This window comes from Perca fluviatilis, chromosome 11, assembly GCF_010015445.1.
Source record: "Perca fluviatilis chromosome 11, GENO_Pfluv_1.0, whole genome shotgun sequence".
NCBI lineage: Eukaryota > Metazoa > Chordata > Actinopteri > Perciformes > Percidae > Perca > Perca fluviatilis.
In genome coordinates, this window is record NC_053122.1 from 16,226,265 (window position 1) to 16,247,760 (window position 21,496).

General features: G+C 44.3%; 2 protein-coding genes across 8 annotated transcripts; one reads left to right on the forward strand and one right to left on the reverse strand.

Moving 5' to 3' along the window:
- Nucleotides 1-55: 55 nt before the first annotated feature.
- Nucleotides 56-2,287, forward strand: LOC120568164 (transmembrane protein 14C-like). 2 transcript variants are annotated; one of them, XM_039815492.1, is made up of 5 exons: nucleotides 56-288; nucleotides 438-529; nucleotides 1,342-1,443; nucleotides 1,525-1,612; nucleotides 1,951-2,287. In XM_039815492.1, exons 2-5 carry the CDS (start codon nucleotides 454-456, stop codon nucleotides 2,003-2,005), a joined length of 321 nt encoding a protein of 106 aa, XP_039671426.1. In that variant the 5' UTR covers nucleotides 56-288; nucleotides 438-453; the 3' UTR covers nucleotides 2,006-2,287. The 2 variants fall into 2 exon arrangements, with proteins under 2 accessions (XP_039671426.1, XP_039671425.1); XM_039815491.1 differs by having other exon boundaries at nucleotides 445-529.
- Nucleotides 1,674-16,433, reverse strand: LOC120568161 (serine/threonine-protein kinase MAK-like). 6 transcript variants are annotated; one of them, XM_039815485.1, is made up of 15 exons: nucleotides 16,334-16,433; nucleotides 15,974-16,249; nucleotides 14,481-14,535; nucleotides 10,897-11,018; nucleotides 9,670-9,752; nucleotides 9,268-9,400; nucleotides 8,256-8,427; nucleotides 7,444-7,611; nucleotides 5,905-6,219; nucleotides 5,632-5,813; nucleotides 5,431-5,552; nucleotides 4,954-5,064; nucleotides 3,191-3,313; nucleotides 2,747-2,806; nucleotides 1,674-2,644 (listed from the first exon to the last, which is right to left on the reverse strand). In XM_039815485.1, the coding sequence occupies exons 2-15, from the start codon at nucleotides 16,144-16,146 to the stop codon at nucleotides 2,499-2,501; spliced, it is 1,965 nt and encodes a 654-aa protein (XP_039671419.1). In that variant the 5' UTR covers nucleotides 16,147-16,249; nucleotides 16,334-16,433; the 3' UTR covers nucleotides 1,674-2,498. The 6 variants fall into 6 exon arrangements, with proteins under 6 accessions (XP_039671419.1, XP_039671421.1, XP_039671420.1 ...); XM_039815487.1 differs by having other exon boundaries at nucleotides 15,974-16,111; nucleotides 16,303-16,433; XM_039815486.1 differs by lacking the exon at nucleotides 16,334-16,433 and having other exon boundaries at nucleotides 8,304-8,427; nucleotides 15,974-16,296.
- Nucleotides 16,434-21,496: the final 5,063 nt, after the last annotated feature.

Sequence of the window (21,496 nt, forward strand, 5' to 3'; positions counted from 1 at the left end):
CATTTTTCGAAGGATATATTTACTGTCTTTGTGGCAAGATAGTCACGAGTCGATTATGGGGCACCACTTTCGTCCTTTGGCACTATTGAAGAGCGATAAGTTATTAACTAACAAATAGTATCGGATTGCCAGACCTAACTCCACATCGCCGCGGAGTAACTACGAAATGATCAACAATCTTCACATACTTGTATTTTGTTGAATGACATCGGAAGTGACATAATCATAACGCTAACATTCGGAAGCTGCTAGGTCCCAAACAGGTGCTAGCTTAAACTTTAAATTCAGGTAAGACTAAATGTTTTTATCATTTTTAGTACGTCTGGTGTGACATTTAACTATAAAAAGAATTAGCATATTATTTTTCGCCATTATTAACCGTTTAAACTGTTAACAAGTTGTAAAGTGTTGGTGATTCCTCATATAAACTGTGATTTCCTCCAACCTCCTAACATGGCTGTAGACTGGGTTGGGTTCAGCTATGCTGCTCTGGTGTCAGCAGGAGGAATCCTAGGTTACGTGAAAGCAGGTAAGAGAAACACAGCGACGTAACCATGGATAGAACTAGCTATACAGTGGTGGAGGAAGCATTCAGCTCTCTTTATATACAGTCTATGAGTCAGATCCTTAGGTAACCGTAAAAGTACTAATACCACACTGTAAAAAAAATACTCTGTTACAAGTAAAAGACCTGCATTGAAAATATTTAGTAAACGTTAGGTATAATCAGGAAATTGTACTTAAAAGTATTAACAGAAAAATGTCCCTGTGACTGATATATGTTTTGATTATTAGTACTCATGCATTAACATGACATGACAAATAAAATGGATTAATGTAAAAGCAGGATTTTACTGCTGCAGCGTTTGTTGGTTGAGGTGGAGCTATAATGTATTAACTAGTTTGTATAGGACTGCAACTAATGATTATTTTCATTATGGATTCATCTACTGATTATTTTCTTGTTTTATCAATCAATTGATTGTTTGGCTTGTATAGTACCAATAGCCTAGAATTCAAAATTATAGAAAAATAATAATAATTTCAATGTAAAGGAGCTGATCTTCACATTGGTGAAGCTGGAACCATGACATGTTTTAGCGTGAAAAATGACAAACAGTTATCAAAATAGTCATTGCAATAAATCCTACCTTCTTGAAAGTTCTAATGTTCAGTTTTTGTTGTTGTTTGTGGTAATTTAGGAGGTTTAAGTTAGTGGTACTGTTGAATTGTATTGCATTATATTGAGAGGCATTTTTTAATATAAATGAGGTGGACCAATCCATTCAATTTAATCAAGTGTTGATTTCAAAATAAAACCTAACTGTGTTTCCTCCACAGGCAGCGTCGCCTCCCTGGCTGCAGGACTCTTGTTCGGCCTGCTGGCTGCAGCCGGTGCTTATCTGGCATCTCAAAATTCCAAGAATGTCTGGCTTTCACTAGGTAAGCAAGTTAAGTTTGTTAAACGGTGACAGTCCAGCTGCAGCTTTCACAAACACACGGCAACAACATGTTTCCCTGCAGGCACCTCGGGAACTCTGGCTGTGGTGATGGGACTGAGATTTCTCAACTCATGGAAGTTCATGCCAGCTGGTTTAATGACTTTAGCAAGGTAATACACAATTCCTTCTTTTCAGATTTGACTTTCCCACTGACTGTTTCTGGTATAATCATTTAGTAACAGAATCAGCTTTAATGGCCAAGTATGAACACATGCAAGAAATCTGACTCCAGCTCATTGTTGCTTTTAAAGTACATAAACAGAAATAGACATATGGCTAAAAACAAGGACAACAAAGCTGAACAAGGTAAACATAAACAACATTTACAATATTCTGCACCACGTGGACTGTAGACATTTGCTTTCATAAACCTGAGACAAACAGAAATGAACACATTTACTTTTCAGTCCTTTATTTACCATATCCTGATATAAATGTTTCTTTTCAGTGGACTAATGCTGGTAAAAATCATCACTGGAATGCAGAAGAAACCACATAAATGAAAAAATGAAAATATCTATATATACCTTTTCTGTATGTACACATTTTTGACATAAAAAAAATCTAATTTGTGCTCCCCACATACTCTTCATTCACAAACATTCCCTTTATGTGGTTTTCTAATACAATCTGGTTCTGTATAAAAAATGTGATATAAATATCTTTTTTAGAGGAAAGGGTACAAGAAAATAAAGTACATTTGTTAGAGTTACAGTTAGGTGATGTTAGCTTGTAAATGTATCTGCTGCTGTAAAACAATAAATGTACCCACTTTGATAAAGAAATAACTACTTTATTTAATTTCTACTATATTAAAAAAACACTGACCGTAGAAGTTATGGGACACTTGTACAACATGGAACAATTTTTAAGAGCATGTCAAATGTTACAACAGACTAGCAAGAAACACTTCTCCTCTGAAGTCTGTATTTCCTGGCTAAAGTGCATTGGGAACTTTTCCCATGAGTCACTGGTGGAGCAGAGTGGACTGCTGTGCTACTGGTGGCCTCCGTATTTGGCAGTCCAGTCTACTCGTCCGTGCACTGGCTGGATGTTTGTGCTCCTTGAAAAGGAGTTCTTCCCTGTAATGCTGGATCCAGGGTTCTGAGGATTCAGAGATCTGCTCCTCCACCCATCATATTCTGGGAAATCATCGTGAGAGAGAATGAAAGTGTGTTTAGGCTAAACTCGGAAAGCGACGTAAAGCTGCATTTCTTGTGCTCATGGGGCAGATTTATCTTTACCTTCATTTGAGGAGGTCTTGCTCTTGGATGACTTTATTTTAGACTCAACTCTTAGATCAACTACAAGATTCACAGGAGAAAGTGGATACAAATTCAGGTTGAAACACATGACACTACCAGGGTCTGATAGTACTGGTAAAAATAATCCTTGAAATACCCCATCAGTGACAATCCTCTCAGACATATCTATCTATAAGGAAGACATTGACTCATTTTGAACTCCAGGGGGCGCTTTTGTTAAAGTATGATGGAAGATAAAGCTAAAGAAGTGTACTCATGAAGAAACTGCTCTCCAAACACACAACAGTAGCTTCCTGTACCATCCAACTTGATTAGCATATATATCTATGCTTGATTAGTACCAGGCAACACTGAGCCAAGAAAGGTCTGACTCAACCATTATTCTGTCTGAGAAAATAAAAAAGTTCTCCTGTTGTGACTCACTAGCAGCGGTGCCTCCTATAGGTGCCAGTGTAATCCTCTGTCTAGCGGCTCTTGTTTCAGTCTTCTGTAAAGGTGACATGTGTGTTTTGTTGTTTGGGTAGTTGGAGTGGCTCATGAAGGAGTCTGGAAAGGACAATGAATAATGTGATGTAAACCACCCCACTGATGTCATTACTTTTACTTTTTCGTTACTTTTTAATTGCTTCATCTTGAGATTTCAACAACGTCAATTATCGGTAGAGACATCCTCGTAAGTCACAAATACCACCTCTAATTCTGTGAACCGCTCCTAAATTTGAGAGAGACCTTTGGAAAGATCAAAGCCCTTCAGGTTCTTTTCTTTTAGAGGCTGCTTATCTGTTATTTTAGGAAGACTTGTGTCCCCTCACACCTCACATCCTCCTTACGACCTCCTGGTAAAAAAGCGGCGACAAGGGCCGCTACCTTCCTGCCAGCTGCCATCTCCTTGTACAACCAGTCGCCTCTGTGTCAGGAGTCAGGGCAGGGGGGTGAGGAGGTGAAGCCTCACGCTTCCCCCTAACGGACTAAACACTGATCCACAGACTGAGCCATACGCCTTTCATCCACTTTAGAATTAAATGATCGGAGCCATAACTGCACTATAACCTTACAGTATAATTAGCATTTCATTTTGCACTACTTGCACTATGTCTACGTCACATGTATTAATGTATGGTATAAAAAATTTTTTTTATTAAAGGTACTGTTTATAAGTATTGTATCTTGTTGATAAGTATTGTATATTTCTTTGCTTTTTTATTTTGTCTTAAATGCTCTAAGCTGCTGTAACCAAAACATCCTGCTGGGATTAATAAAGTACTCAAAATCTATCTGAAACCACAGCACAATATGGAAAGAAAAGAGGAGGGGTGAGCGGAGGAGGAAAACAGAACACCAGAAAACAGGAAATCTGAAGTGTTTTTTTCCAGTCGACATCTTGGAAGGACGTTAGGTATAATTTAGGTCTGGCTGCTTCATACTCTCATGTAGAGAAAATGAATACATGCTTTTTGTGTGGCGGGTGAGTTATATATATCACCTGGGGTGACTCATGAATATTACTGCTTTCCTCTTTTCAGCACAGAATAAATCAATACTGGTCGCAAGTTACACTTACGTTTTTATCAGTTTGATGCTGTAATTAGCTGCTGTAGTTACAGTTATATTTGCCTTCCCTACCCGGGGATGGAGTGATAAAAAACAGTAAATCATAATAGAGTTGTTTGTGAAATTATTGTATTTTCAAATAATTAATGGCATTTTACACTGCTGAAATGTCAGACAGGACATGTCAGAGGGAATTAGAAATATTACACCAGGATTCAGTGGTGGAAAATAACTAAGTACATTAAGTAAGTACATTTACTCAAATACAATTTTGAGGCACTTTACTTGAGTATTGCCATTTTATGCTGGTTTATACTTCTACTTCATTACATTTCAAAGCGAAATATAAACTTTTTACTTCACTTTATTTATTTAGGAGCTAAAGTTATTTTAATATTAAGACTTTACAATACTGATACAATAATATAATAGTATAACACTGACAGTAGACACTGCATTCTGAGTATTTTGATATTTTAAGTACATTTTGTTGCTAATACTCGACCAAAAATAAGGTTGATTCCCTTACTAGCATATCTATTAATTCATTGTATTCTTTTAAACTGCAAAACTGATCTGACCTGCTCTTTTAAACAGCTATTGGCGCTACACGTGTGTCCTCAAGTCTTTCTTACCTTTATTTAGAATAAACTCCAGCATCTGTCCTCTGGTTAAACACAAGCTGCCCCAAAGGTTTCTGCTGACAACCTGGCCTCCCACTGAGGAGTTGTTTTTTGGATTTATGCCTGAAAAGCACAAAACAGTTTAGAATGAACTCACTGTAACTGAGCTATCACAACAATTTGCCCAGATTGGATAAGGATTTTTGTCTGTTGGTCTTTTTCTCTTTTTTTAAACTGGTTTAAGGCAGAGATCCCATAACTGTATAATTCATTTCTTAATTTTTCTCAGAATTTCTGTGTTATTAGTGTTTTTTAGTTTTAGTGTTTAGGGTATAGTTTTTGGCTTCACTGTGAAACTACATGAATAAACAAAGACATGTAAACGTAACACTCCTTGGGTGAGGCAGAAGAAATCAAAGGTTTTTCAGAGGCCAAGGAAACTGTTGATTTGTGAATTTTTTTGTGATACTGTAGATAATTGTTTCTCACCAGGCAGATATCTGGACTGGCGGAGGTAGTGTTGCTTGGCAGAGGAGGTGATGGAATAAGCTCTGTTCAGCCCGCTGTTGCTCTGCAGCTTTGCTCCTGTGTTGTTCTTTGACTCTGGCAATCTAGACACAAACTTAATATTGTATTTTTTCACAACTGTGGTGAAAACACATCTTCGACATGAAAATGAAGAATTCTAACCGACAGCTAGGTCCCTCCAGTGTCCTGTCCTTCAGAGAGCTGATGGTGGGTTTTTTGGAGATGGAGACTCCAGCGTCTGTGTCCTCACCATCGTCCCAGCCGTCCACGGACCTGAAAGACGTCTGGCCCCACCGTCGACGTCCTGTCCTCACTCCAGTTATGCTGTTCTCTGCTCCTTTAGGCTTTAAAATGAACATACAAAGACAAAAAGTTCTGTAAGCCCCAAGAAGGTCCCATTCTGAAATTTAGCAGCTGTTGCTGAGTGATACTTACAGCTTGCCAGCTGTCTTTCACCAGGCTGAGAGGTTCCTGCTGCCCCTCTGTCAGCGTGGTGGAACACCTTTCTTGTTTTGTGCTTTGCTCCATGTTGTCCTGAGGTAAAAGTATCTGCTGAAGGGGCTGGTGGAGAGATTGGCTGCAGGTCTGTGTCCTACTTGGCTCGCCGGACTCTATGTCCGTCCTACAGAGGGACAGAGGCTTTGTTTCTGCAGCCGCCTCGGATATCTTTGCCTGAGCCTTGTGCTGCTCTGAGTACTTCAGAGGAGCACCGAGTGCCTGGCCGACATGGAAGTATGGATACCGTAGAGCCTGTAACACAAACAGTACAAATATTTTTTGTTTAAGCTCAAGATTTTGATTTTCAACGAATGAACAGCTTGCAAGGTAAACGACATATTAAAAATGGGAAAAATATACAGAAACATTTTAAACAATACATAGAAAATGGAGCCATAGCAAAAATAATAAGGCTTACAAGAACATAGAAATGGGTTCTTGTTTATAGGACATGGAATATAATGCAAGATATATCTTATAAAGCAGTGGTTCTCAAACTTTTTTCAATAATGTACCCCTTTTGAATTGTTTCTTTAAGCCAAGTACCCCCTGACCAGTGCTAATCATTTTCGGTAGAAAACAAAGTGTATATAAACAGGAACAGTACTACATTGATGTCAGCGATAGATTTACTAAACAACAGCCTTGTAATAAAAAAAAAGCATGTATATGCTAATGAGAAAAAGAGACAAAAACTTGGAAAAAGATGGTAGAAAGAAGGAAGGAAGTAAGGCAAGAATAGGTCAAAATAGTCAAAAACTTCAAAAACAGTGACATAAGAAGAAAAAAGCAAGAAACTTGTAAAAAGCAGGACAGTATAGGAAGGAAGGCAAGATTAGGTCCAAAGAAGGTGACACAAATGTCACACTTTTGGTAGGAAAAAAAAAATCTACATAAAGAGGAACAATGTTCTGGACAATAGCCTTGTAACTATTAAACATTTTGTTAAATATCTCACGTACCCCTGCAGTCCTGCAAAGTACCCCTAGGGGTACACGTATCCCCATTTGAGAAACACTGTTGTAAAGGACTAATGAGACAAACCACCACTGCACATTTCTCATAGTGATAAAAGCTGAAAAGTAAAATAAATTCATAAATATTTAGAGTACTGGAAACTCATTTTTGTTTTTTGTCATTTTCAAGCTTCAGCAGTAGTTCAAAAGCTTTCATAATGATCAGTGTGTATCTCACACTTTTAATGAAGTCAGTGGACGTGCATTGCCCACATATAGTACACACAGATGTCAAGTTTGGTATTATAGCCAAGGTAAGCTGATTGATTCCTACTTGGGCCTCTCATCCTAAAAATAGATGCACTCACAGAGTACTCAAGGGTGCTCAGGATAAAAGCATTCACTTGTGTTACTCTGCAACAGTCTGACTTATCTCAAAATAAGTCAGTTGTCTTACCTGTCATCTTTGTATGTTTATTCCAACCAATCTATGTTCAAACTCAATGGGTTTTAAATATACCTGAGCAGCACTTGGTCTTTTGTCAGGGTCCCACTGCAGCATGTCTTTCATCAGTGTGATCGCCTCATTGCTGGCGTTTGGGATCAGGGATCTGAGGCTGGTGGGGACGCACTTTGGGAAGCGGAAATTCATTGAGGTGGCCAGGTTGTAGCCCTCAGGCCAGTCTGACTAATGTGAGAGACAAGAGAAAAAAAATGTGTCACAAAACCTTCACAACAAAAGAAAAGAAATGAGATTAAATAGCTTATAATGTTAGCATCATATAATGACAAGGGCCCAAGCCGAGAGGCTGTCATGATTTAAGAGATTCTGGTTGGTTACATCCATGATAGTCTCGCATTGCCAGACCTTCCTTCACTGCGCTGCAGAGGAGGGTCTGGCTAGTCCACACAGCATTCTGGGATGGAAGAAAAACATGCTCTGGTTTATTGGAATTTCTTTAAACCAATCACAATCATCATGGGCGGTGCTAAGCTCTCCCCGGAGCCGCTGCAAAATAGCCTTGGGAAGGAATTTGTTTTGGTGGAACGCGTACGTTGAAAAGTTGTTTTAGTCGTGCAACAGAAAACTCAGATTGGACAGATAGTCTAGCTAGCTGTCTGGATTTACCCTGCAGAGATCTGAGGAGCAGTTAACCATAGTCCTCATAAATCAACCAGAGTTTAAAATTCCAACACAAAGAAAGCGGAAAAAAACAGACATCGGTGAATAGACGTGCATCCGGCAGAATTTCCTGCGGCACCAGAGCAATCCCTGAAGAGGACCGTTGTCAGCAGAACCACAACATATGACACCTTGTTGTGATGGTTCACCTTCTTCAGCGTTCCCAGCACCTGACAGATCTTAAAGATCTCATCTACCTCGCTGTTCCCAGGGAACAGGGGTCTGAGTGTATAGAGCTCCGCCATGATGCATCCCACGGCCCAGATGTCGATGGGTGAGCTGTAGGAGTTAGACTTTAGCAGAACCTCTGGGGCTCGGTACCTGTCAGAACAACATGAGAGGATATTTATGGAACATTTGCATACAGTGATTTAACTCTACTCTAATGTTCTTATTTCATCTTATCTTACACAGAATACATGTTTGTGTCTCTCACTAGCAACTAATGAGAGCTACTGCATTGATTATTGAGAGCATATTTTCCCACTTAAGCTACCCATAATGGTATCTAGCCACGAAGATAGTATTTGTTTGGTTTGTCCAGTTTTTAAGATGTCTGTCTCTGAGATACAGTATTTGCCAATACTAGTGAAGGTATTTTTTCTTTATGATACTAACAGAATATATATATATAATTTAAAGAATTCAACAGTGGCATCTCTTTCTGGAAACTAAATTCTGGTTGCTCTGGATAATCTACAGACATCACTGTGAACAGTTTTAATTGGAACTATTTTCTGTGAAGAAATGTTCCCAATGAAATTGTTGACAGCTTGTTGGATTATCAAAAGTAAGGTGTTCGCAAGAGTTCGCTGTTGACTTTTCTAAATGAAATTCTTCACTGCTGTTTGCACCACAAGCTGAATGCATGAATACATTTACATTTATAGTAAGTATGACATAAGATTAACATTGAAGTTGATAGTAGCAGACATAGTAAATTAATGTTATTATGTAGTATAACTAGAGGATACCAGTCAACTGAGCCCCAATAATCTCAAAATACAGTTAAGCTAAGTGATATTACAGCTGTTGTTACTGTAAGTTTGATTCAGGTCAGGCTGCAGATCAACAACATCCATCATAGCTTGTTATGTATATCATCTACAGGAAAGACTTGTACATTGCCCTGATATTATCTTGTAGAGAAATTAGTCTCACCATCTTGTGGACACATAATCAGTGTAAGGTGGCTGCGAGCGGATTTCTCTGGCTAGTCCAAAATCAGCAATCTTAACCAGCTCTGGGCCCATGCAGAGCAAGTTCTCCGGTTTCATATCACGATGGAAATACCCTGAAAAACATGAGACATGTGCTTCATGTGTCTAGATTTGCATTATTTTCTCAAACAAAATAGTTATTGCCTTTAAGTTTCTACCACTATCACAACCACTACCACTTTTAATATTGACACAACACTATTGATGCATATCACAATTTGATCCAATTTTTAAAGATCTGAAACACAGAGTTAAAACATCATAAAAAAGATGTTTTAACCTGAGAAAGCACAGTCAAGCCAAGCCTTGGAAATGAAAAGCAAAGGCAACAGAAGTATCTTACCATGCTTATGCACAAATGCTAAGCCAGACAATACTTGGAACAGAATGTTCCTTATCTCATTTTCAGAAAACATCTTATCTTCCCTGGCAGCAGAGAAAAGTGGTAAAAGACAAAAGAAAGAAAGAGGAGATAAAGAAAAAAAAAACACTTTGCAAACATACATGCCTTATTAAAGTGGGAATGACACTAGCACCCACTAGCACCAAAAAATGTGCTGATAGAAGAGAGAAACACCTGTTCAGATAAGCTTTGGTACCACTTACACCTCCTCTTCTCACAGAAGAAGTGAGTCATTTTTGGCTGGAGAAAATCTTGTGATGCCTGATGTCTTATCAACCGTCCAGCTTTCATGTACTTTTCAAGTTTAGATATGTTGATTTTTTTGTTTACTTTTTTACAAAACTATATATTCTAGGACCGTGCTGACAGCTTGATAACACAGCATTATATAAGACAGAAAAGACAGCAGAGTCGGTTTTTCTTCAGTTAGTACTGAAAAGCCTTGCTGAAGTCACCTACCATGTTCATGTATAAAGGACAGTCCCTGTAATATCTGAAATGTCATGTTTCTGACGACTGACTCAGGGAACAACATGTTTCTGCAAAAACGAAGACCGACACATGATGACTCAATCTGACGCAAATAATTCTCACATTCCCAATGGTAATACATAAATAAAAAACATGCTGCAGAATTTTACCACAAAAATAACTGTGTGTACACAGCTGGTAAAAGACTGAAATAAATGCATGTGTCCAGGGGCGGGGCTAGAAGGGGGGCACAGGGTGAAATATGATTGCCCCCATTGGAACAGAGGACTGTCACTTGGCTGCCTGTTCTACCAATCTTTCCAGCCCTTGTCACATGACCAATAAATGTTAAAATTCTGATACCATGGAACCAGCACGGGACTTGTTTTTGAAACAAGTGGCAGACTGAGCCTATAAAAAATATGTATTGTATTCGGATATACAATTTGTTTAAAATGAAACAAGTGAAATTAATAATGAATGTGATGTGTTTTATTTAGCAGAATTACATTAGGTTTTTACAGATTTTCAATACTGTATTTTGATCAAATGTTCCCCTCCCCCAGACCCCCTTGACTGATTATTGCCCCCCCCCTCCCCAAGACCCCCCTTGACAGATTATTGCCCCTCCCCCCTGTGCCACCCCATTCAAAAAAATCCTGGAATTGCCCCTGCATGTGCCTAATGTGTTCTTACCTTTCTTTCATGAGCTGATAGAGGTTTTCTTTCATATACTCAAAGACAAAGTACAGGTAGTCATTTTCTCTGATGACTTCCTTCAGTTTCACCACATTGGCATGGTTCAGCTTCTTCAGTGACTGAAATACAATATAGTCATTAAGAATCAGCTTATTGTGTAAGTAGTAAATTACCTCAAATGCCTCAACACTGCCTGGAATTAGCTTTTTCACTCATTACCAAAAGGCTGGTGTACAAAAAACATTACATGCCAACAATAGTTTGATTGTCAGTTCCTTTTCATACACAGTCTCAGGTAGGATTAATTTAACACTTTGTCATTCACTTATTCAGTAGATCGAGAAATGAATCATGTAGAGCAACAGAATTAAAAATGACAGGAGAACATTTTCCTCTCCGGGAACCATCACCTTATCGTGGTGGAGAGGTTTGTGTGTCCCTATGAACCTGAGGGCTGTGTTGTCTGGAGCTTTGTGCTCCTGATAGGGTCTCCCAAGGCAAAGTGGTCTCAGGTGAGGGGCCAGACAAAGAATGGTTCAAAAACCCTATGAAAAATCGAGGAAGAGGTGAAGTGACCCTGCCCGGAGGAAGCCCGGGGCCCCCGTCTGGAGCCAGGCCCAGATGGCGGGCTCGTCAGCGAGCGTCTGGTGGCCGGGTTTGCCACAGAGCCCGGTCGGGCACAGCCTGAAAAAGCTACGTGGCCCCCATCTCTCCAGCCCATGGGCCCACCACCTGTGGGAGGAACCGCTGGGGTCGGGTGCGCTGCCACACGGGGGGCAGTGAAGGTCAGGGGCCTCGACGGACCAGACCTGGGCAGCAGACGCTGGCTCTGGGGACGTGGAACGTCACCTCTCTGTGGGGGAAGGAGGCGGACCTGGTGCGGGAGGTGGAGCGCTACCGGTTAGATCTGGTGGGGCTTACCTCTACGCACAGTCTCGGTTCCGGAACCGTACTCCTGGATAGGGGTTGGACTCTTTTCTTCTCCGGAGTTGCCCAGGGTGTGAGGCGCCGGGCGGGTGTGGGGATACTCACAAGCCCCCGGCTGAGTGCCGCTTCACGTTGGAGTTTACCCCCGGGGACGAGAAGGGTCTCTCTCTTTCCCTCTAAGCCGCGCGGTGGTGGGGGGGAAAACTCTGACTGTTTGTGCATATGCACCAAACAGGAGTTCGGAGTATTCGGCCTTCTTGGAGACCTTGAGTGGAGTCCTGCATGGGGCTCCAGTGGGGGACTCCATTGTTCTGCTGGGGGACTTCAACGCGCATGTGGGCAATGATGGAGACACCTGGAGAGGCGTGATTGGGAGGAACGGCCTCCCTGATCTAAACCAGAGTGGTTGTTTGTTGTTGGACTTCTGTGCTAGTCATGGATTGTCTATACGAACAACCTACGTGTTCGAACATAGGGATGCTCATAAGTGTACTTGGTACCAGAGCACCCTATGCCAACGGTCAATGATCGATTTTATAATCTTTTCATCTGATCTGAGGCCGTATGTTTTGGACACTCGGGTGAAGAGAGGGGCAGAGCTGTCAACCGATCACCATCTGGTGGTGAGTTGGGTCAGGGGGTGGGGGAAGACTCTGGACAGACCTGGTAAGCCCAAACGGGTAGTGCGGGTAAATTGGGAACGTCTGGAGGAGGCCCCTGTCCGACAGACTTTCAACTCACACCTCCGCGGAGCTTTTCGTGCATCCCTGTGGAGGCTGGGGGCATTGAACCTGAGTGGACAATGTTCAAAGTTTCCATTGCTGAAGCGCGGCGGAGGGAGCTGTGGTCTTAGGGTCTTAGGTGCCCTCAAGGGCGGTAACCCACGAACACCATGGTGGACACCGGTGGTCAGGAAAGTCGCGACTGAAGAAGGAGTCTTTCCGGGATATGTTATCCCAGAGGACTCGGAGGCAGTTGCAGGGTACCGAAGGGCCCAAAGGGCTGCAGCCTCTGCCGTGAAAGAGGGCAAAGCCGGGGGTGGGAGAAGTTTGAGAAAAGACATGGAGAAGGACTTTCGGTCGGCACCAAAGTGCTTCTGGAAAACTGTTTGCCACCTCAGGAGGGGGAAGCGGGGAACCATCCAAGCTGTGTACAGTAAGGAGGGGACACTGTTGACCTCAACTGAGGAGGTAATAGGGCGGTGGAAGGAGCACTTTGAGGAACTCCTGAATCCGACTAATACGCCCTCTATGTTAGAGGCAGAGCTGGAGGATGACGGGGGATTGTCGTTGATTTCCCAGGCGGAAGTCACTGATGTAGTCAAACAACTCCACAGTGGCAAAGCCCCTGGGATTGATGAGATCCGTCCAGAAATGCTCAAGGCTCTGGGTGTGGAGGGGCTGTCCTGGTTGACACGTCTCTTCAACATTGCGTGGAAGTCTGGAACAGTGCCAAAGGAGTGGCAGACTGGGGTGGTGGTTCCCCTTTTTAAAAAGGGGGACCAGAGGGTGTGTGCCAATTACAGGGGTATCACACTTCTCAGCCTCCCTGGTAAAGTCTACTCCAAGGTGCTGGAAAGGAGGGTTCGGCCGATAGTCGAACCTCTGGTTGAAGAGGAACAATGCGGATTCCATCCTGGTCGTGGAACAACGGACCAGCTCTTCACTCTCGCAAGGATCCTGGAGGGAGCCTGGGAGTATGCCCAACCGGTCTACATGTGTTTTGTGGATCTGGAGAAGGCGTATGACCGGGTCCCCCGGGAGATACTGTGGGAGGTGCTGCGGGAGTATGGGGTGAGGGGGTCTCTTTTCAGGGCCATCCAATCTCTGTACGACCAAAGGGAGAGCTGTGTCCGGGTTCTCGGCAGTAAGTCGGACTCATTTCAGGTGAGGGTTGGCCTCCGCCAGGGCTGCGCTTTGTCACCAATCCTGTTTGTAATATATATGGACAGGATATCAAGGCGTAGTCGGGGTGGGGAGGGGTTGCAGTTCGGTGAGCCGGGGATCTCATCGCTGCTCTTTGCAGATGACGTGGTCCTGATGGCATCATCGGCCTGTGACCTTCAGCATTCACTGGATCGGTTCGCAGCCGAGTGTGAAGCGGCTGGGATGAGGATCAGCACCTCTAAATCTGAGGCCATGGTTCTCAGCAGGAAACCGATGGAGTGCCTACTCCAGGTAGGGAATGAGTCCTTACCCCAAGTGAAGGAGTTCAAGTACCTTGGGGTTTTGTTCGCGAGTGAGGGGACAATGGGGGGGAGATTGGTCGGGAGAATAGGCCGAGGTGCGGTATTACATTCAATCTATCGCCCGTTGTAGGGCGGAAAGAGAGCTGAGCCAGAAGGCAAAGCTCTCGATCTACCGGTCAGTTTTCGTTCCTACCCTCACCTATGGTCATGAAGGCTGGGTCATGACCAAAAGAACGAGATTCAGGGTACAAGCGGCCGAAATGGGTTTCCTCAGGAGGGTGGCTGGCGTCTCCCTTAGAGATAGGGTGAGAAGCTCAGTCATCCGTGAGGAGCTCGGAGTAGAGCCACTGCTCCTTCGCGTCGAAAGGAGCCAGTTGAGGTGGTTCGGGCATCTGGTAAGGATGCCCCCTGGGCTGCTGCTGTATCAACTAGTGGGGATTTATTGTCTGACTATAATGATTCTCACCTTCACCTCTCTCAGATTCAAACACTCATCCCAAGAGTAAAACTTCCTTTTCATCCTGTTGAAAAAACAACAACAGATTTGCTTGACTATAAGTGTTTATGTTGACATTTTTAATTAACCTCATCCCAGACCTCTAAAAACTCACATCTCTTTTCGTTATTATCAGGCTTGTATCTATATTATGCATTTCAACAGTTATATTGAGCTAAGTAACTTTAGCTAATAAAGATAGCAGGCTGATTGGTGAGCCACAGCCTAACGTGGAGACCCTGTACACAAAACAGGTACAGCGCATAACTAGTTCAATTTTAAACGACAGTTCTCATTCACTGCACACAGAGTTCCAGCTTCTACCCTCTGGGCGTAGGTTTATGATCCCCAGGTGTAAAACAAAAAGACACAAAAACAATTTTTTTCCTGCAGCCATTACATTGAGGAATAAGTTATAGCTATATTTTGCACAAGTGTTTACTCTTGTTTTGTTTTTTTACGTATACTATTTTACTCCTTTGCTTTTATATGTGTATATGAGGAGTCTACTGCAAACAAAATCTTTTACTTTTTTTACTCGTATTAAATGTTTTTACTCGTATCTTACATACGATCTTTATGTAGGCCTATGTATTATCTTATTCTGGACCGATAAGAACTCTTTTGATGATGTGTGATAATGTGAGGATGTGTGATAATGTGATGATGTGTGACTCTACTGCAAACAAAATCTACCTTCGGGTATAAATAAAGTAACTTGAACTTGATAGCATTGAGCAACCTTTTACATTGGCAGCCACATGTAGTGGAAAAAAGTTTTTTATTTGAAGGATCAGATGCCTAGAATTGATATAATACAAAGACTCTGGTTTACTCTTGTTTCTATTATCGTGTAGTAATTTTAAATTTTCATTTAATATGAATGGAAACCACTTCATCAAAATCTATTGTATAATACATGCTACATATTTACATGCTTAACCTGTTTTAACCATTCTTCTTTTTTCTTCCCATACTCCAGCAACACTATGCGGTGTACTTTCACTCCTATCAGCTTGAACTATAACCTTACATTTACAAACAGTACCTGAAGGAGCCTCTTAAACATTTATTATTAATTTCTTGCCAAAGATCTTAAACAGCTCATACTTAAAATGTGGTCTACAGGCAAATAAGGACATTATGACAATATATAGTAACAATACTACTACTAACAATAACAACAGTAAAGGTGTCTGTGCATCTGTTGATCTTCAAAATAATCCTATATCTTGTCATTCCAGCCGCTTTTCTACTCTAAAATATGATACATAATGCACACAAAAGCAAAACTTTTGACTCAAACCTTTTCTTTTTTTCATGTGAGCCATGTAAGGATGCAACATGTTTGAGTCTAGAGCCGTGAAGCACCTTGCAGCAGTCTCTCAGGGTTTAATCAGCTTAATGCTTCAAGACAAAACAATACAGTATAGCCCTAGCATATTTACTGGAGCTACGCTCACCTCTTAATGGCCACCAGCTCCCCAGTGTGGTTGCTCTTTCCCAGGAGCACGCTGCCATACGTGCCGTCCCCCAGCTGCTTTAAGGTGGTGTAGCGGTTCATTGTCCACAGAGAGCCCTGCCTCTCCTTCACCAAGGAGCTTTGACAGGCCCACACAGTCCAACAGTTGGTCATTGTAAGCACAGTATCATCCCTCCACAGATCAATGGCCCCCTATGCTGCTCTATCCTGCTGCTACTGTGAGGCTACTCAAGGCACTACACTCAAGGCTTTTACTCTAGAAACACAAATACAACAATGAGAAATAAAACATGAGCACTCATCCTTTACCTTTCTCTCTGCAGATTGGTGGGAGGTTTACCTGGCAAGGGAGAGTGGAAAAGTGACGCTGTCTGGATTCTGCCTGTTGTACTGTTTCTCACCTATCCTAAGCTAAGCCTTGACAGAGGAAGGGCGATCCCCTGTGAGGGGAAATGGATTAAAGTTGACGTGATTAAAAATGAGTGCCAGAAAACAGGCTCACAAAACAGGCCACAAATTAGGGCCAGTGTATTTATAAATGACATAATACTAGGTTAACTATTGCAAGAGTAGACTAGTTTGTCACCACTTTGTTATAAGGTATCCTTACAGGGGTTATAAATTTGAACTAATGGGATTGTTATTGGTTTATAGTTAGTTTCTCTCTCCTTTTGTCTTTTCTAGAATTTGTATACCATACCCACTAGCAGTGATTAACATAGGCATTGTGGAAAACTCCCTGCTGGACTGACGAGCTGACGTCACTCCTTGGACTCACGCATTTGCGCACATGCGCAATTCAGCCATTTTCCTTTTGTAGTTCGCTGCAGACACGAGTACAGCTGCTCCTGAAGTTGCACGTTGCTTATATAACATTCTGTTGTGTTGCCGTGTGCGTTATTGAGAACAAAACCACACACAAACACATACTAGCAACAAGCACTGTATTCACATGCTGGGATTGGAGGTCAATAAATCTGTTGAACTAAAACCAAAGGTTGCAGCGACTCTCTTATCGGAGTACATAGCCAGCTCGGGTAGCGCCAGCACATAACGATAACGACTTCACAAGTGGTCCTTCGAGCCGGATTTTGCCCCCGCGCGCGCTATGGCAGCCTCCAAGGATTACGACAGAGAGCCAGATGTCGCGTAACTCCCCAGCAGAGTAAGACAGCGCCCGGGTACCTTGCGGACTTCGAGCTTGACTATCCAGCCAAACAGCTTCCGCCATTCAAGGGACCCCTCCATCAGGCTACTGAGAATCTGTTGTGTAGCGACCGAGCCCAGGTTGACCTTGCCACCGCCGACCAAAGCCTGCATAGGATTCGCGAGGAGGAACGATGGCAGCCCCTTGAAGGCGCTAATAAGGACATGAGTAAACAGCTGGAGGAACTGCAGATTACGATGGACAGTGCTAAACGCATGCCTTACCCTCAAAGCTGCCCAGCTTATCCTCCGCGATACCCTCGGTATCCTCAACAGTACTCCAGCCTGCCTCGGCTAGAGTTAGGTAGCCCAGTCCACAGTCCCCTGTGGAACACTACCTCAGCTGTCAGAGAACCCTCCAGCAGTCAGCAACCCTGTTGGGTTCCCCATCACAGCAGCCTAACCTCATGCCATCCCAGACGGGAGAACAACACGGACAAGGCCAACCCACTCTACACCCTGCCAGCCCTTACGTCCAGGCAACAGGTAGCTATGGATCACGCTGTACCTGCTCACCACACCTCTCTGCCTTCACTTTGTCCTGGTCAGGATACTGCTCTGCATCCACGGGTCTGCGCACAGTCTGCTCTACATCAGGCTCCGCTTGCCCAGCCCGACATGCTTCAGCCTCGTCTCCAGCCTCCAAATCCTCCCCCTCAGCATCCTCTTCCTCCACGCACGCCAGTCCCAATCTTACTCTGCCTATCCTCCTTATCCAGCTGGGTTGTATTATCCATCGTATGGCCACCTCCACCAGGACAACCACTACTGATGCAGCCAGCAGCCTTACGCACCAGCCATGCCACCGGCAGGCCCTACAGTCCCAGGCATCCTAGAAATGGCCATCGCTTCTTCATACGGCATTCCCAAGCCTAAACTGACCCCATTCAGTACTGGTAAGGAGAGTGACTTCATAATGTTGAAGAAAGGATTGGACAGTGTGCTTGGCCCACACAAACATCTATCAGAGGATTATAAGTACCAGGTGCTACTAGACCTCCTCAAACTACCAAATGCCTATCAGGTGGCGAAGAGGTATGTGAATGATCCAACCCCATACACTAGCAGCATGCAAGCCTTAGAACAGCGATATGGCCAGCCACGCCAGCTTGTTCAAGGAGAGTTGAAGGCCATTCTCAACTCCCCTCCTATCAAGCCAGGTGATGCACAAGCCTTTGAGGATTTCTCATCAGCTGTTAGTACCTTGGTGGGCCTGCTAGGCACCATGGACGGTCCTTCCAGAGCCGAGCTGAGATGTGGCTCTCACGTAGACACTCTGCTTAGCAAGCTGCCTGCCAACTACAGAGACCGCTTCGCTGAGTACTGCATATCCCAGGGGATCATCCGCAGTGGCACCGATAGCACATACACGCTCCCTGACTTTGCCGTGTGGTTGGAGAGAAAAGCACAAGCCATACAGGTATCAAGGAGAGCTACCGAAGCATCCAGGGTGGAATCTGCACAGATAGAGCGTAAAGACAAGACAACAAGGCCCCAGAAGTCTAAGTCTGCCAGCGTCTACATCACCAACCGACCAGAGACTTCTGAGCCACCTCATTGCCCTGATACATCTGGAGCCAATCCCAAGCCAGGTCAGTCCTCTACTAAGAAGCGAGAGCGCTTTAAACCATACTGTCCCTACTGCTCCAATCAAGAACACTACCTCAGTGCCTGTGCTGAGTTCGCTAAGCTCAACACAGCTGAGAAGGCTAACTGGATAAAGGAGAAGGACAAATGCTGGAGATGTGGCCGCGGACACAAACCAGAGACATGTACCCTAAAGAAGCCATGCTCCACCTGTAATGAGCAACACCTCATCGTCCTACATGAGGTTGCACTCAAAGCTAATCAGAGCATCCTCACAGTTAGCACCTCCTCCAGCATGGTGTATGTGGGCCAAGCTAGCCACTCCAGTCGTGTCCTGCTGAAAGTAGTCCCTGTTCAGCTCCACAATGGAGGCAAGATCCTGAATACACATGCCGTACTGGACGACGGCTCTGAACGAACCATTATCCTTCCAGCTGCCGCCAAACATCTTGGTCTCTGCAAGGAAGAAGAAGTCTTGCCCCTTAGGACCATTCGACAGGATGTTGTGAATCTTAAAGGTGCTTCTGTATCATTTGAAGTGTCGTCTCAGACCAACACACAGGTGAAATACCACATACACCATGCCTTTACTGCAGATGAGCTGAGTCTTGCCGACCAATCATGTCCAGCGGAGTCTCTCAAGAAGAGGTATGACCATCTGAGTGGAGTACCAATACAGGGATTCAATAGAGTACAGCCCATGCTCCTCATTGGTTCCGACCATCCCCATTTAATCACTCCAGTATGCCCTGTGCGGACGGGACCTCCAGGTGGCCCGGTGGCCATATCCACATTGTTAGGCTGGGCTATTCAGGGACCTACCAACTTCCTCCAGAACCCCACTAGAGAGGCCTCCTGCTTGCATACAGCATTCCTGTCTCCTGCTCAAGACCTGTAACCCATAAAACTTATCGACGCCGCCATTTAGAAACAGATCGGAGAAGCTGTATGCGTTCAAAGCAAGACCAGGTAGCTATCAACACACTGGATAAGCAAACCATTCGGGTCACAGTAGATGGAGTAGCCCGCTACGCTACACCTCTTCTACGCAAAGCAGCGGCACCCAGACTACATGCTCCTCCAGCTGCAGTGATGCCCCTCCTAAGAGCTACTGAGCGGCGCTTGGCCAGCAGCCCAGATCTAGCCAAGGTCTACAAGGAGGAGATACACAAGCTGGTGAAGGCTGGGTACGTGGTGAAGATCAGTAATGATGAGGCAAGCCAATCTAATGAATCATGGTATATTCCTCACCACCTTGTTCACCACAATGGAAAAGCCAGAGTGGTATTTAACTGCTCATTCAAATACCAACAACTTGCCCTCAACGACATCCTGCTTCCTGGGCCTAACCTTGGTTCACTACTACTGGGCGTGCTCCTCAGGTTCAGGGAGTATCCAGTCGCCATAAGCGGGGACATCCGCGGGATGTTCCATCAGATTAGGCTCCTTCCTGAAGATCAACCACTCCTCCGCTTCCTCTGGCGGGATATGGAGAGAGACCGTAACCCTGATATCTACGAATGGCGTGTCCTACCCTTCGGCACTGCCTGCAGTCCGTGCTGTGCTATATACGCACTGCAACGGCACGCCAAGGACAACAGCTCTGGCAACCAAGAGGTACTGGACTCCGTCATCAACGCCTTTTACGTAGATAACTGCCTGCAGTCTCTTCGTTCTACATCACAGGCAAAACAGCTTATCGTCAAGATGAGAGTCCTGCTCGCTGACGGTGGATTCGATATGAGACAATGGGCGAGCAATCAACCAGAGGTCATCGATCATCTCCCCCCAGAGGCAAGGTCAGAGGGCTGCGAGCTGTGGCTGACTGCAGACAGAGCTGATCCCCAGGAGTCAACACTAGGTCTCCGGTGGCACTGCCCATCCGACACCATCGGTTACAAGCACCGCCAAGCAGTAGCCATGGAGCCCACACTGAGGAATGTATACAGAGTGTTGGCATCACAATATGATCCACTCGGATACATTATCCCCTACACCACGCGGGCTAAGGTCCTGATCCAGGCTCTCTGGAGGAATGAGCAAGGCTGGGACGAGCCTATCACCGGTGAACTCCTCTCTGTATGGCAATCATGGGAGAACGAGCTATCCCACCTTCATCACATTGACATGCCTCGGTGCTATATGCCAGTCAGCCTCGATCCTGATCACTCTCCTGTGGACCTGCATGTCTTCTGCGACGCCTCAGAGAAGGCGTATGGCTCTGTCGCCTATCTGCGTGCTGAAGGCAACGAAGGACATGTGCACGTGTCATTCATTATGTCCAGATCCCGTGTTGCTCCACGGAGACAGCTCTCCATGCCCCGCTTGGAACTCAGTGCCGCACTGACTGGTGCTCAACTGGCTAAACTGCTACATACTGAGCTCACCATACCTATTAGGCAGACAACAATGTGGTCAGACTCTACGACTGTACTCAGCTGGATCCAGTCCGACTCGTCTCAGTATAAAGTGTTTGTTGGTACGCGTATAGGCGAAATACAGGAGCTCACGGATGCTACTAGCTGGAGGTATGCGTCTCTGCAGGCAGAACCCGTCGGATGACATCACACGGGAAAGTCACTACATCAGCTGACACAACCTACCCGCTGGAAGAATGGACCAGATTTCCTGTATGATCACCCGGCTCAATGGCCAGCTATCCACACGGTAAAATCAGAAGACGCAGGTGAGCTCAGGAAATCCACATTCT

Bases quoted from the DNA above. Each gene is read 5' to 3' on its own strand.
- LOC120568164 (XM_039815492.1), top strand. From the start codon at position 454: ATGGCTGTAGACTGGGTTGGGTTCAGCTATGCTGCTCTGGTGTCAGCA. The intron at 1,444-1,524 runs GTAAGCAAGTTA...GTTTCCCTGCAG, and splicing joins GAATGTCTGGCTTTCACTAG to GCACCTCGGGAACTCTGGCT. The intron at 1,613-1,950 runs GTAATACACAAT...GTTTCTTTTCAG, and splicing joins GGTTTAATGACTTTAGCAAG to TGGACTAATGCTGGTAAAAA.
- LOC120568161 (XM_039815485.1), bottom strand. From the start codon at position 16,146: ATGACCAACTGTTGGACTGTGTGGGCCTGTCAAAGCTCCTTGGTGAAG. The intron at 9,753-10,896 runs GTAAGAACACAT...CTCTGCTGCCAG, and splicing joins TATCAGCTCATGAAAGAAAG to GGAAGATAAGATGTTTTCTG. The intron at 2,807-3,190 runs GTGAGTCACAAC...TGAATCTTGTAG, and splicing joins TATAGGAGGCACCGCTGCTA to TTGATCTAAGAGTTGAGTCT.